Source organism: Stenella coeruleoalba (assembly GCF_951394435.1).
Source record: "Stenella coeruleoalba genome assembly, chromosome: 10".
NCBI lineage: Eukaryota > Metazoa > Chordata > Mammalia > Artiodactyla > Delphinidae > Stenella > Stenella coeruleoalba.
This window is the reverse complement of record NC_137156.1, coordinates 56,720,169-56,735,510: the sequence shown is the minus strand read 5'-3', so window position 1 is coordinate 56,735,510 and position 15,342 is coordinate 56,720,169. Positions and strand designations below refer to the sequence as shown.

At 46.4% G+C, this 15,342-nt stretch overlaps 1 protein-coding gene across 3 annotated transcripts in view; it reads right to left on the bottom strand.

Annotated features, from left to right (window-relative positions):
- ITGA9 (integrin subunit alpha 9) overlaps nucleotides 1-15,342 on the bottom strand; it is a 353,362-nt gene that overhangs the window by 175,524 nt on the left and 162,496 nt on the right. For all 3 annotated transcript variants that reach the window (XM_079933602.1, XM_079933603.1, XM_079933604.1), the window contains one exon: nucleotides 3,558-3,707. In XM_079933602.1, coding sequence (XP_079789728.1) covers nucleotides 3,558-3,707 — 150 coding nt within the window. The remainder of the gene's footprint in view (nucleotides 1-3,557; nucleotides 3,708-15,342) is intronic.

Genomic DNA, 15,342 nt, shown 5'->3' with positions numbered 1-15,342 from the left:
TGATTTCCTTGGAACGGCTACTAGGGATGTAAACTTTCTGCGTCCTTGCTTGTCTGAAAAATAACTTTATTTTGACCTCATACTTGACTGTTAGGCTAAGTATAAAATCCTAGTTTCAAAATCACTTTCTCTCAGAGCTTTGAAGCCCTTATTTCACATATGCTTTCTTCCAATCTTGCTAATAATTAGTCTTATGGACAACTTAGTGTGACTCTAATTATGTCGTTAGTGGACAAATATTCCTCACTACCACCATCCTGTACTCCTTGTCCTGGAAGCATTTAGAATTTTCCTTATGTGTTAGGAGTATTACCATTTCAAAATGATGTATCTAGGATAGTTTTGGTTTATCCTGCTTGCAAGTCTGTGGGTCCTTTAAATTTAAAAAAGTGTCTCTCTGTAACTCTGGGAAATTTTATTACATTATCTCTCATAATGTTTTTCATTTTCTCTGTTTGCTTTTTCTGATATTCCTATTACTTGGATATAGGACCTTGCAGATTGATGCTTTAGCTCTTTTCTATTTGTCTTTTAGCTCTGCTTACTGGGAGATTTCTTATTATCTTCTACTACATTTTTGGCTCTGCATCCATATTGTTAATTTTCAAGAAACTTTTCCTTGTTCTTTCTTTCTTTTAAGAAGAAATAGAATTCCAATCACTTTCTAATGGATAGAATATATTCTTGAATCTCCTTGTGTTTATTACATAGAGTATAAATTGGTATTTAAGTTGTTATAATCTCTTCTATTCCTTAAAGAATTTATTTCCTTCTAAGTCAGTTATTCTGTAGGTGTATTTTGGTTTTTTTCTCCATGTACCACATTTCCCCTCAATTTCAGATTTCCTTGGTTGTCCATTCATTTTTAAGAATAAAGTAAAAGAGCTGATTGGAAAATCTGGGTGTTTGGGTGGATGGTGGGAGGGGAAGCTAGCTCTTACATTGGAGGCTCCAAATGCCAGAAGAAATAAGGCTTCCCCCTGGGGAAACAGCCCACCTACACTATCTCAACCAGTTTATTCAATTCTTTAGAAAATAAAAGGCCTGGCTTCTTGCTATTCTGCATGGCTGGAGTATGTAGGTGTGGGGACAGAGGCAGAAAGTCAACTCTTCCACAAACGAACCTTCACTTAACATCCCCCTTCCCTGTTTCCAGCCCCATTTCTCACTCCTGAACCCCTCTGAAACTGCTGGCCTGGCCGTGGCTACAGCCTCTCTGGACCCATGGGTGGACAGGCACCCAGTCCCTCCGTGTAGAGTGCAATGTTCACCCACCAACACTCTTCCTTCTTTACTCATTCCAAAAATCCCTGGACTCTCTCATTGGCTGATGCCCCTTCCCCAACAGCATTCATCTCCCTGTTCTGATTTACTCATTTATAATCACTATAATAGGGTCTCAGGAAGCACAGACATAAATATTTATGCTTGCTTGGCCATCTTGAACATAAGTGACCAAGAAGAGCATTTTCGTACTAATCTGTCCCTACATCTCTGCCTTTGATTAGGTTGCCTCAATCTAAAAATGCTAGTAAAGGTTCTAAGATGCTCTTCACTAAAGAAGGCCCACTTTGTGCCACTGATGGATTGGTAGAAATGAGAGTTGGGTTCATTGTAGAAGGGATGCCCAGGGCTAGCAAGATGCTCAACAGAGGAGGCCGCCACCTCACAGGGTCATTTCAGAGGTAAAACAAGCACAGGGTACCCTGAAATGATTCCCAGCACCCCAAGTTTGGACCACTCCCATAACCGAACTTTATTGGGCCAGCAAGATTCCACCTTAGAGAGCAAAGTATTAATAGGACGGGGAACTCATGATCTAGGAATTATCATAATATTCTGGTTTACTGGGTCCCCAGCCTGACCTCTTGGCCCAACTTCACTGTCAGGAGATGATACACACTTCTACTCCTCAGTCAAGGTAGGAGTCATCAGCTTCCTGTCCCGCCTCTTCATCTTATCTTCCTGTCTTCATCTTCCTCATGCCTCCCCTCTACCCTGCCCCACCACTTAAGACACCCAGCATCCTCCTGGTCTCTCCACTCACTCCCCCAGAGCCTTCTCCAAGTATCAGTGACCGGCTGGACATTCTGGCCACCCTACAGGTCACTTGTGTTTTGAAAGTTCATGTTTGACTTCAAAAGAAGCATCCAAAAAGGCAGTGTTGCCAGTAGGTTGTGTGTATACTTCTGCCCACATCCCTTTACAACTGCTGCCCCTCCCCCAGCTGATGTGCTACAGGCGGCTAACGGCTCACATCTGCAGCCTCCTCCAGAGAACTGTCCACAGCAGGGAGTCTCCTTCAAGGAGGGCTACACTCCCCTTCCATCCCCCACAGCCAGCCAATGGCTGACGAGTAAGGGGTACAAAAGGCCAGACCCTTCCCTCAAGGAGAGGATGGCTCTTTGCTGTAATTTATGCTCCAAAGCTCCCTGCCTCAGGCCAAAGCTAGACTTTAGCTGAGACCACATACTTGCTCACTCTTTCCCCATTCCTTACAGGGTTCTCTTAAGAGCATAGCTTCATTAGACCAAGTTGCTCCTAAATCCCCGTCTTAGGCTCTGTTTCTGGGGAACCTGACCCAAGACCACATGGGAGAGACTTTGGGAGAAAATGAGGACATCTTGGTAAAAATCTTACATCTCGAACTCCAAACACTTCTCTGTGGTTCTATTTACAACTCTCATCTGCAAGGCGTGGGTCACTGATCTGCTAGTTTTCCCATAAGCTCAGGGCAGTCAGAACTGTGGAGCCTGGGGCTGGTGGGTGGTTCCACAGCTTTGCCCCACCCCACCCAGGAGTCTGGTTTAGCCAAAAAACAGTTTTGTCTGACCTTCCCCAGGTCCTGGATCTGTGATGATCTTGGGTGTTAAAGATTTAGAACCAGACTTGGGATCCCAGATTTCTTACATATTTCCTGCATCGTCATCAGCACTGTATATCTCTCAGATGACTCGGGGCAGACAGGCCAGTGATGCTGCACAGCGTTAGCTCATGGCTCACTCCTACCCTGTATGGCCTCGTACGGCCTGCACCCCACGTCACCCTGCAGCTCCTCCACACAGCAGCACAGTCCGGAATCTGCCGAGTCGGGGAGGGTGGTGAGAGCCTGTGCTCACAGTGCTCTGCCTTCCAAAGATCCTGAGCGGGGCATTCTCAGCTCAACCACCAATTCTAGCAAGAGGAAGTTCTTGCCTCTTCACCCCACTCATACTCCCATCAATAAAACATGTACTGTGTGTAGAGCACTCACTAGGTGCTGATCTGAGCTCTGGAAACAGTGTAGGAACAGGAGGCAAGTGCCAGGGCCAAGCAGCCAGCTCATGACCTCAAAGAGATCATCATTTTCTAATTGCTTGAGAATAGCCTCGATGAGTTTAAATCACGTGGTTGTTAGACACAAACCCCTAAATCATACATTTCATCATTTTGCAGATCGGGAAAGGGAGGCCCAGGAGGGGGTGTGGCTGGCCATGGGCTCCCAGGCCACCAGGGTCATTACTTCTGCATAGGCACCTGCCACCTGGGGTCCCAGCCGTGAGCTTTCAGGTTCTCACCTGATTCTTCTGGGCAATCTTTTGTCCCTTTTTCCAGCGGAGCACGGGGGTCAGGGCCGGCAGCTCCCTCTCCTCCTCTCCCATCACATGCTCACCCAGGCTGTAGGCGGCCTCAAACACGATGGGGCTGATGACGTCCTGCACTCTCCGCTGAAACAATAAACACACAGGCACGTGAGCGGCGGGCGCTGCTGACATGTGCAGAGCATTTCAACAGTTTACAAAGACCTTCCACATGGACTGCCCCGTGTGAGCCTCACAGCCACCCTTGTGTGGCTGGATTTTATTGCTTTCATATTTTAGATGAGGTAATGAGGCCGAGAGTGATGACTGTCCTGTCCAAGGTCACTCCGCTAATGAGCGGGGGCTTTCCCCGCTCTACCTCCCATGGTACGAAATCATCGTCTCTTTAGCATGTGGAAGACATTACCTTAGTCATCTTCCAAATATTCTTATAACCTAGTTGGCAGGCAGGCAAGCAACTGTACTCATAGTGCACTGCTAACCTTCCCGTCCGTGGTGTTTTGATCATCAAAGCTCTTCTGCCTTGAGGTAAATATGGACTGTGTGTTAGGGCAGGAGACCTGAAGACACTGGGGCCTGGCATCTTCCCAGAGCTGGGCATCAATGGAGCCAGGGATGAACTCCGGCTTCTGGCCTGTGTTCTTTCCTTTGGAGCCCAGGACTTTAAGAGCCAAGGGAGTGATAGGTTCATAGTCACAATGAACACCTACAAGATGCCAGGCACTGCACTAGGTTTTCTAGAGCAGGGGTCCCCAACCCCTGGGCCGTGGACTGATATCAGTCCATGGCCTGTTAGGACCTGGCCACACAGCAAGAGGTGAGCAGTGGGCGGAGCTTCATCTGCTGCTCCCCACTGCTCACATTACCGCCTGAACCATCCCTGCGCATCACCCCCGTCCGTGGAAAAACTGTTTTCCATGAAACCAGTCCCTGGTGCCAAAAAGGTTGGGGACTGCTGTTCTACAGAGACAAGCCACACGTTCAAACCCTGCAGCTGGGCTTATTCCCCACCATCGTATAATAAAAGGAAGATGAAGGCACAAGTTCCCCAGGCCACAAGGCTGAAAGGATTCTGAGTCACATCTGCTCAATCCTGGAGTTCTTGACCTTCCTGGCCCAGGTCTCACTGCCTCCTGGGTACTCTGGCCACCCCCTGGGGCTCAAAAGTTAGAGTTTGAGGAAGGAATAAAGCATCAGTATCCCTGCATCCCAGGCCAGCATGCTCTATGGAAGGTGGGCTTCCAAGGAGAGCAGGGTAAATCTCAGAAGTAGCACCAACGAGCCACTGCCTGCAGCCCCACTGCCTGCATCTGTCAGGAAGAGATGACGGGATGCTCAACAGAGGAGGCCACTACCTCACAGGGAGCTGGCAAGGAGGCAGGAGTGGGAGGCGCTAGGTGGGCAGGCAGAGGCCAACCAACCCCAAGGCCGTGAGCAGATCCAAGGACTTCACACTACGCTCCACATAAAGTCTGGTGGAGTTGGGAGCAGACTAGTGCTGTGTTCAAAACAGTAGAAAGTTTTAAAGTTCCCAAGAGGCACACAGTGAGGAGCTGGCTCTTACCCCACACCCTGGATACCCAGCGCCCCCTCCAGAGACAGACACGCCTGTCAGTTCCGGTTTATCCGTCCAGTCTAAGCACATGTGGGGAACTGGTGGCTTACAGCAAGCTGCACTTTGCCTTCCTCACTCAGCATGTACCAGTTCACCAGGGGGAGGTTAATGAAAGGGTCTGTGATCAAACAAGCTGGGGGGATACCAGGTTACACAGGTAAAGGGGTGTTTAGCCTCTTTTGTTTATTGTTTGTTTTTACTGCAACTGCCTCCCACAAAGAGTAGGATGGCCCCAGGTCTACCAGGGCGCAGGACCCTGTGTTTCCCTGGAGATCCTTGGGGCATGTACGTGGAGTGGAACATGCTCAGAGACACAGAAATCTCCTGCAGCAGCCCAGGAAAGGAGATGGTGCCCAGGCCGGGGCGGGGAGGCAGACGGAGCTGCTGAATGTGGGCTGCGGGGGACAGATGACTCTGGGGTGGGAGCCTGAGTGACATACTCAGGAAAGCATTCAGCTGGGAATAGATTCAATCATTTATGTAAATAAAACACAGAACCTTTTGGGGGAGTGACAGGGGAGCCTCTGGATAAGCTACTTCCACAAAATTCTCTAGAACTTCACATTTTAGGAGCAGATCTTTAATGCTCCTGTCCTTTCTGTGAGCAAAGCACACACCTGGGATCCAGATCCCCTCTGCCTACTGACCGACTCTCCTAAACAGAATGTAAATACTGCATGGGCACAGAGAACAGTGAAGGAGTGCAATCTTAATGTTTTCACAGATAAACGCTTCAGTGTTTCTTTAAGGGTGACTGCCTTAAGATTTTGCATTTAAATCCTTCATGCCAAAATAAGTCAGTTATTACACGCTGTTACTCTTGTGGGAGGAACTGAAGATGGGGGTGGGGAGGCAGAAGCCACGGAACATTTCCTGGCTACCACATGTATTCCAGAGACTGGGCCAACCTCCTCCCAGACATCCTTTTACTTAATCTGCACCACACCCAAGCTGGTAGATTGTTGCTCCCATTGTACAGATGAATGCAAATAAACTGTGCTCCGTCCCCAAACCAGTAAGTGGTGGAACCGGACTCATTCTTAGAACCAGAAGCAAAACTGCTTTCCTTGAAGCCCATGAAATACTGTTTAAAAATCATCCCAATTGCTGTAGGTTCTGACATCACCCTGAAATATTACCTATCTACTTAGGAGGATACAGGGCAAGGGGAAGGAAATGTTCCTCATACAAGGAAGAATGTGAGTAAATGACAAATAACTAAAGAAACAGGGACTTGAAGGGAGGGCTGTTTCTAAATGTGTAGTCATTCTGTGTCTTAGTCAGGGCACAGCTATTTGGGGTGAGTAATGAATTGTGACACCTAGCGGTACAGACGCTGTGCTCTGACACTGACTGCATGAACCAGTTTTAACTATGATGTTTGAGAAACACCTTCTTATGACGTGTCCAGTAGCTCTGGGCAGAAGGGGCCTACCCCACACTGAGCCATGGGTGGAGGCAGGGGAGGACACAGCAATTAGAAACAAGCCAGCAGGGCTTCCCTGGTGGCGCAGTGGTTAAGAATCCGCCCGCCTGCCCTGGTGGCCAGAAGGTGCAGGACTACAGGGCTCGTGGCAGAATAGGGTCAGCAGGATGCCACTCACACTTCAGCTGGTTGCCCAGTATATAATAGGACTTTTCTCACATCTCCATTTCTTTTAGCCTTTTGATTGCCATCCTCAATATTCTTCCAAGGCAATTCTGGAATAAACACATTATGAAAAACTGGGCCTTTTTTAATTCCAGGAATCCCAAAGTCAACCCAGCAGCATATTAGGACTAGATGTGATTTCAAGTAAATCCTTTGAAGGGTAGATAACATTGCCTCAGCCTTTCAGGGAAGCTGTGAAGACAGTGGAGGTTGCAGCACAGGAAACAAGGGAGCAGTGGTACTTATAGACATTGGTTATCAGCCACCATGGGATCTGTAAATTCCAAGATACTTCTGGGATATGCATATTCTCTGTGCATATAGATAAACCAGGTTTTGGCAGCCTGGGGGCAGCCATCTGACAGAGATGCAAGTGCTGGCTGCTGGGAGAGCAAAGGGGCTGTGATAGTATCTGTTATGCCACAGTTTATATAGCTGTAAGTATATACGCTTTCTTTTCAGTTGTCTTTTCAATAAATATATCTCCTTATTTAAAAAAATGGGCCACGGTGACTTTGCTTGAAGAGCTATATACTGTGGTGACATTATTATGGCCTTCTTACGCTACTACCTTTTCTCTGTAGTCCTTCTTGATCTCACATTCATAATATTGAGAAACATATCTCAGGAGGCCTGATGGTTTTTTTTTTAGTTAATTAATTAATTTATTTACTTTTGGCTGCGTTGGGTCTTTGTTGCTGTGCGCGGCCTTTCTCTAGTTGTGGCGAGCGGGGGCTACTCTTCATTGCGGTGCGCAGACTTCTCATTGCGGTGGCTTCTCTTGTTGCAGAGCATGGATTCTAGGCACGTGGGCTCAGCAGCTGTGGCTCGCGGGCTCTAGAGCGCAGCCTCAGTAGTTGTGGCTCACGGGCTTAGTTGGTCCGTGGCATGTGGGATCTTCCCGGACCAGGGCTCAAACCTGTGTCCCCTGCATTGGCAGGCAGATTCTTAACCACTGCGCCACCAGGGAAGCCCCGATGATGTTTTTTAATTTACTAGAAGATATCTTCTGATAACCCTGGGCACAAAGACTGAACTAACATCTGGATGGATGGATGAGTTAACATTTTTTTGACTAAAAGATCCAAAAGATAGGGCAGGATCAATGAGATAGGCTGATCATATCTAAGAGAGGCCCAGTGGTTTATCAATATCATTTTCTTTCTTGGCATATCTCACTAAGCTCTGATACAAATTACTTAAGGTTTAATACGATGTCAAATTTATGAGTCTCCTCTAGAATATTAATTTATATGAAGTCACTGAATCATACAGTTTTGAAGTTAGAAGAAACTATGATGTTACTTAACTCAATCCTCTCATTTTAAAATTGAAGAACCCATAGTTGAAGAGATAAAGTATCTTCCCAGGAAAGTGTAGATTTAAAAATACGAAGGATGTTACTTTTGCTCAATTATTGCTCAATTATTTGCTCAATTATTTCCCTGACCCTTCTTCGTTACATGCTATTCAATTTTAATAGTGTTCCCCTCTGTCTTCCTGCAGTGTGAATATGTTTTTATATGGTAGGCACTTATGGCTGTATCAAAAAGAAAGTTCAAATCGTGTTTCAAGTGGCTGTGCATTATGTTGTAGCTTATACAGCTTTCTAGAGTATATTTTAAAAATTCCTTCTTATTCCATATTAGCTCATATGGTAGTATAAGATTGATCATTTGATTTTCTAAGTGGGTATAAAATTTTAAACATATACAGTGGTTCTAAGGAAAAGTACTTTTTTTCCCCCTTCAAAATTGTTCTTCATAGTGGTATGTGATCAGGAAGGCAAAAAATCTCAAATTTCTAAACAGCATACATGCACAAGAGGTCACAGTTAAGGTTACCTTTGGAGTTCTAATTCTGAATTTCCTGAATTTTGTGGGTTTAAATCACAATTTTAATGTTCCATTAATGCAAATTGCTTTTTTTTTTTACACTGAATTGTGTATGTCTTTTATTCTGCACTAATGGACATTGTGTTGATTTCTGTGACTATCAAGGAGAGTTCAATATTCTGGTAAAACTCTTTTTAGTTAATGTTTTATTTTTTAAATCCTTTTACTTGAGTTTGACTAAGACAATTTAAAAGCTTTTCTATCAATAACTAATTTTATTTTATAAACACAGAGCAATATGGTTTTGTATATTTAAAATTAAAATGTGCCTTCTGAAAACTTTGAAAAATTAAAAAAAAAAAAAAGAAGAATCCACCTGCCAATGCAGGGGACACGGGTTCAAGCCCTGGTCCGGGAAGATCTCACATGCTGTGGAGCAACTAAGCCTGTGCGCCCCAACTACTGAGCCGGTGCTCTAGAGCCCACAAGCCACAACTACTGAGCCCACATGCCACAATTACTGAAGCCTGCGCACCGAGAGCCCATGCTCTGCAACAAGAGAAGCCACCACAATGAGAAGCCCACTTGCCGCAACTAGAGAAAGCCCACGTGCAGCAACGAAGACCCAACACAGCCACAAATAAATAAATAATTTTTTTAAAAAATTCAGTTTAAAAAGAAGAAAAAGAAACAAGTCAGCACCCCAAAAAGGACAGTCCCTTCTCCCCACACTGTGTTTGCTTTCTTTTATCTGAGCTGCAAAGGAAAAGTAGCAGCAACATTTCGTGGTTTCCTTTGTATTGTTGGAAGTGTGGCCTCTCTCAGCCCAGCACTGCAGTGAAATGAAGGGGCCCCTCAGGATGGAGAAGGAGGCTTAGGGGTTTGGGCAGAGGCTCTAGTTGCTGACATTTTACTGCTTAAAAATATTCACCACTACAAACAGAAGCTTCCCAAGCTGAACACACTTACTTATGATAGACCAAAAGCCAATAATCCACCTTTTCCTGCTAAAAATCTACTGTACCCTCCTTTTCTGAAAAATGAAAGAGGCTGCACAGAGAAGAACCTTCAGACTGGCGGCTGAGGTTTTATAGGGAACTTGACATATGTGCAATTTGAAATTTATTGGGTGCTTACTTTATGCCAGGCAATGTGCTGGGCCCCAGGGAGATGGAGATGAAAGACCTTGGAGGAAACAGGCAGGCAGTGACAACCTAGTGCAACATGTACTAGAAGAGAGGCGGCTCTGGGAACACAAACAAGAGCACCTGATTCAGACTGCAGGTTGGCAGGCTTCCCAGAGGAAGGGAAGTCCCTGGGCTCAGTCAGATGACAGAAGGACATTAGCCAGGGGGCAGGCATGGCCGGTACACACAGCAGGGGGGAGAGGGCATGGGTGTCCAGTGGATTACATGTGCTCCCCAAAGGTGGGACAGTCAGGTTAGTTGGCAGGTGGGAGGGGAGAGGAGGCTGAAGCAGAGACGAGATTTCACAGGGACGTAAAGGGTGTGTTGATTTCAACCTAAAATCTAGGGAGAGCTAGATTTTAGGTAAGGCAGCGGGGTAACGTAATGCAAGAGACTGTGTTACAGAAAAATCCCTCAGGTTTCTCGGATGGATGGGGGTGAGATTGGAGGTAGGAAGGCTGTGTTGTAGAAAGATCCCTCTAGCTGTAGCATGGAAGTGGATTGATGGGCGGAGGTCTGAGGGTGAACAGTCTAACATAGGGGTTCACAGGAAAGATGGAGAGAGCCTGGGCCAGGACACAGGAGGGGGATGGGGAACGGGAGGGAGGTGAGGCTGACTCAGGAAGAAGAGATGCTGCGGCTTGGTGACTGGAGGTGGGGGATGAGAGAAAAAGAATCATGGAAGGTACCCCAGTGTTCAGCTCAGGTGAGTGAGTGGACCTGGCAGCCCCTCATCACCACGGGGAACCAGGAGAGGGAACAAGTGTGCAAGTTGTTTAGGTGTGAACATACTAAGGTTTGTTACAACACAGAAATCCTCTTCCTGTCTCCAAATGCCAACTCCACAAGCAATCTCCCAGAATACACTGATCTGGGCCTAAAACCTCATGCTACCTTTTCTCTTCCACAAAACTGCTCCCCTGCCCCAGCGCCCAGGGTAAGCCTCCCCAGCACTGGCTCATCCAGACCTACCACAGACCCTCTGTCTACACTTTGAGCTCATCCACCCGTCCTCCAGGGACGAGCTTTGCCCTCCTTCAAACCACACTATTCTCCTCCCTCAGTGCACCTCACACGCAGAGCTGTTCTGTTGCGGCCCCGAGGGAGGACTGCAGGGCCAGGGAGGGTCTGATGACAAGAGGGAGAGAGACCCTTAGGGAAACGCGGTTGAGTACCCCCATTCCTTCACGGGGAGTCCCGGCTTTTCCTTCTCATTCATTAGCTTGCCTGTGAAATCGAAGTAACTCAGATGGAACACCCAGCAGGGGAGGCTCGTGACAGGCAGGGGCCACCCACTCAAGGGTTCCACCAGAGGAGGGGTCACTCTGCCCTGTTATCCTAGGGCATCTAGGCCGTTGTGAGGGTCAGAAGCCCAAAAGTCTTCTGTCTCCTTTACTTGTGGAAACAGGGAATTTTCCCTGGTGAGTATAAGCCTCAAATCACGGACCCCCACCCACCTGGCCAAGGGAAGATATGCCTCACTATCCGGTGGACTCGATTCCAAGCCCCATGTAAGCAGGACCCGAGCACCGCGCACCCCTCGACCAGCCACGTGAATTAGAAACTGACCTCATGCTGCTTTTCTCCAAGAAATGAAGGGTTTTTATCCTCCTTAGCTAACTAGCAGCTACAGAGGTAAACTAAATGAAAACAGGAAAGGATGACCTTACTTTATATTTGCAAATAACACAGAAGGCCAGCAAATAAGCAGCTAGCATTAAGCCAGATAATCGGTTTAGGAAAAAACCCTCTAAGGGCTTTTTAAAGATGCCTCAGTATTTTTCTATTTTCAAACATGTGATCTTTTTGTCCCCTCCCTCCTGTATCCTTTCTCACGATTCCTCTGCTCTCTACACCCAGCTCTATTGCCTACGATTACCTCGCAGGCAGCCCTAGAAATGAGAAGTCTTCAAAGTGGAAAGCCTTTTCCTTTATCTCAATAACCATAACAATCAGAATGGCAGTTAAAGTGTTAGAGGAGAGCTTATAATTCCCATAAGCTTGAAGATTCTTCTAAAAGCAAACTGAGGATTTTGCATTTCTGGTAATAATAGAGGGACTTGCTGAAGATCTATCATTTCACTGAGAACAACTAGAAAAGCTGGAAAACACACACACACACACACACACACACACACACACACACACACACACACACACACACACCTGTCTAACAGTATCAGGGAACTCTTCCCTTGAGCTGTGTACAGGTCTCTAAGCAGCCTGGAATAAGAGGCTGAGAACCTGTACGAACGTGAACTGGTGGCTAAAAGCTTGAGTTCTTGAGTTTCTGAGCTGAGTTTCTGGAAGTCTTATGAGTCCCTGAAGACAAACTTAAAGCTCAGAGCTACTAAGGTGGCCAGGACTAGAGGGTCAAGATTCCAAAGAGAAGGTAAGCACCTTGAGGCAAGTCTGATTTTTGACACCACATTTATTCTTGGGGCATTGGTGGATTCCACAGCAACATAGGGTTACGAGACTCAGAAACCAAGAAGAAGGCCATGGCCAAGCTGCTGAGATGACGAAAAGAGATGTAGTTAGCTGGAGACTGGACACAGCAAGAGAGAAGACCATTGATCCACAAGGCAAGTCAATAGAAAATATGCAGATTGAAGCATGGAGAGTAAAAAGGATAGAAAATTCAGAAATTAAATTCAGAAAAGGCCACAGTGAAAGATATGACATATTCAAAATGATATAATAAATGGTCTCTACAATTATATGAAACACCCAGCACAATGCCAAGTGTAGTTAAAGGTGGGCAATAAATAGTGGCTATTATTATTTTTACCATAATCTTTTAAGTGGCAACTTTGACATGAAAATCTGTGAAAACTGCCCTATTTCAAAATGAATCCTTTTTATGAACTGTGCATGTAGCAAGGACCTATTTCCCATTTCACTAGAGAACAAGCTGAGGCCAAGTGTGCTTTCATTTAGGGTCCTATAAATTAAAAAAATAAACAGAGCTTCCCTGGTGGCGCAGTGGTTGAGAGTCCGCCTGCCGATGCAGAGGATACAGGTTCGTGCCCCGGTCTGGGAAGATCCCACATGCCGCGGAGTGGCTAGGCCTGTGAGCCATGGCCGCTGAGCCTGCGCGTCTGGAGCCCGTGCTCCGCAACGGGAGAGGCCACGACAGTGAGAGGCCCGCGTACCGCAAAAAATAAATAAATAAACAAACAAATGAAAATTTAAATTAAAACCAAGGGAGAAAATTCAGTAAGTTTCTCAGTGAGATTAGAGATTTTAATTATGACTACATACTACTTTATATGTAATATCATATTATGGAAATGGATATCATTATTAGTCTGAAATGTATGATCCCCCAGCAAGCATCAGTGTCCAGGAAGGGCATGAAAGCATTAATTACACTTCAATTAACATATCTGCATAAATAATTCTATTTATCTGTGAAAATCACACAACCCTATTGATGCTTTTTCCTCTTCAAATATAAAACAACATCTCCCTGGATCCTTGAAAAATGGTTTGTTTTTATATTTTAGAGTTTGTGTGCATAGGTGGTGACTGCTTATTTAGTCAATTTATACGTGTGTATGTTTTGTGACTTTTGTTTTTTCTTTTTCCAGGCATCCATTCCAAAAACACACAAATGTGAGATTAGAACTTTTGAAAATTTGGAAACAATCTTCTAAGAGCATGCCACAACCTTGTAAAATGTTCTTTGCAAAGAGACATGTTAATTACATCACAGATAATGGCATGCATCATTTGACAGCTACATGACACCAGATGGAACTGGCCCAGCATGGAGATTATCCAGCCTATGTGTCCTCCAGAGGAAACAGAATTTCATCTTCCAATCTAATGCTCCTCCCTTCCTGTCTTAATTCTCTCTTCCTGTGTCCCATCCTCAAACCTCCAACGTGGCTCTGATAAAAATATCTGTAGGTGAATACGAAACTAACACAGAAGAAAATGCTCCCAGTGTAACCAACAAAAGAAATATGGCCCAAGCCTGCCCAGGCAGGCTTTCCTGCTCCGCCACCCTTCGCCACATTGTCTCAGCCACGAGTCCTTTATCCAGCTGGCATGTCAGCCTCAATCCTCACTTTAGAACAGAAATGCTCTGGGACCCCGGCAGCCAACAGTGAAGGAGAAGTAGGGAGGGAGGAGGAGGACTGACTTGGCTTAGAAAGCAGTTGAAAACCCTGGAATCTCCTCTCTCTGCACCTTGACCTGATAAAGCTTTCAAGGAAGGGGGCACAACTGTGCTAAGTGCATCTGCTCAGGCCCAACTGCTGCTCCTACCTGTACCTCTGCTCTGCTGACCCCACATCTGCTGTGCCCTTATCCCCATGGAACATGATCCACCCTTCACAGCCCAGCTCAAGGCTACCTCTTCTATGGGACTTTTCTTGAGGACCCAGCCCTCCAACCACAGCCTCCCAGGGTCCTTATGACACAGTTTGGCACTTAATTATTTTCTGTCTTCTATTGCTGTCTTTCCCTGAATCTAAGGCCTTCCCTCAGCCTCCCATTCAATGTTTCTGAAGTGGAGATGCATCTTAGCATAAAATAATAGGTTTAATATGAGAATGTTTCCCCTCTTCAACCCCTGCCTGGAAAGCTGTCACTACATTGTTAGCCGTGTGGGGAGTGAGGGAATGTGGGGCTGGCTCACAGTGGTAACTGCAGCTGCAGGAACCAGATCTCAGCTCTGCCTGGAGCTCCCCAGGTCTCTGGACAACACTGCGCATGCTCGTGTCTGAAAGGCTGGGTGCAGAGGACAGGACAGGACACTCAGGTCAGGGCAGGGGATGACAGGTGTGTAAAGCAGGAGTGGAAGGGTGAGTGCACTGACATTGCTGTTGACCCTCTAGGGGAACATCAACTAGGTTGCCTGCAGCCAGCACTTGGTTGCCACGTGCCTGTACCAGGAACCATGTGAGGCAACAGGGAAGCAGAGAAGAGGCAGGCAGGACCGTGTGAGCAAAAAGCCAAGATGCAGAGAAGAAGGTGCGTGGACAAGAAGTGTGGGAAACTGATGAGAGGGAATCATCTCTGACCCAGAGAGGGGCAGGAGCGGGAGCGTTAAGAGTCCTTCCAGAGGAGGTGACCTTGGAAGAAAAAGGAGACGTTCAGCAGGCCGATGGGGGAACGGGGATCAGTTGGTGGAGACGATGTCTAACAGACAACTGCGTGTCTCAGGAACGGAAGCAACAGACAAGGTGGAGAGCAAGGACTTCGACACTGACGGTCCTGGGTCTGAGGGAGTCCCAGCTCCATCTCTTACAAAGTGTGTGACACTGCTCACTTCACTTAATCTCAGAGTCAACCTTTCATGGCTGTCATGAAGTTTAGAGAGCATAGATGTCAAGCACCATGGAGAGCTCCTGGTACTCAGTGAAGGATAGCTGCATCTGCTGCATTATCACCACCAACATCATCATCACTATCACTACCACTATCACCATCATCACCATCACCACTTGACAAAGGTCTGTAA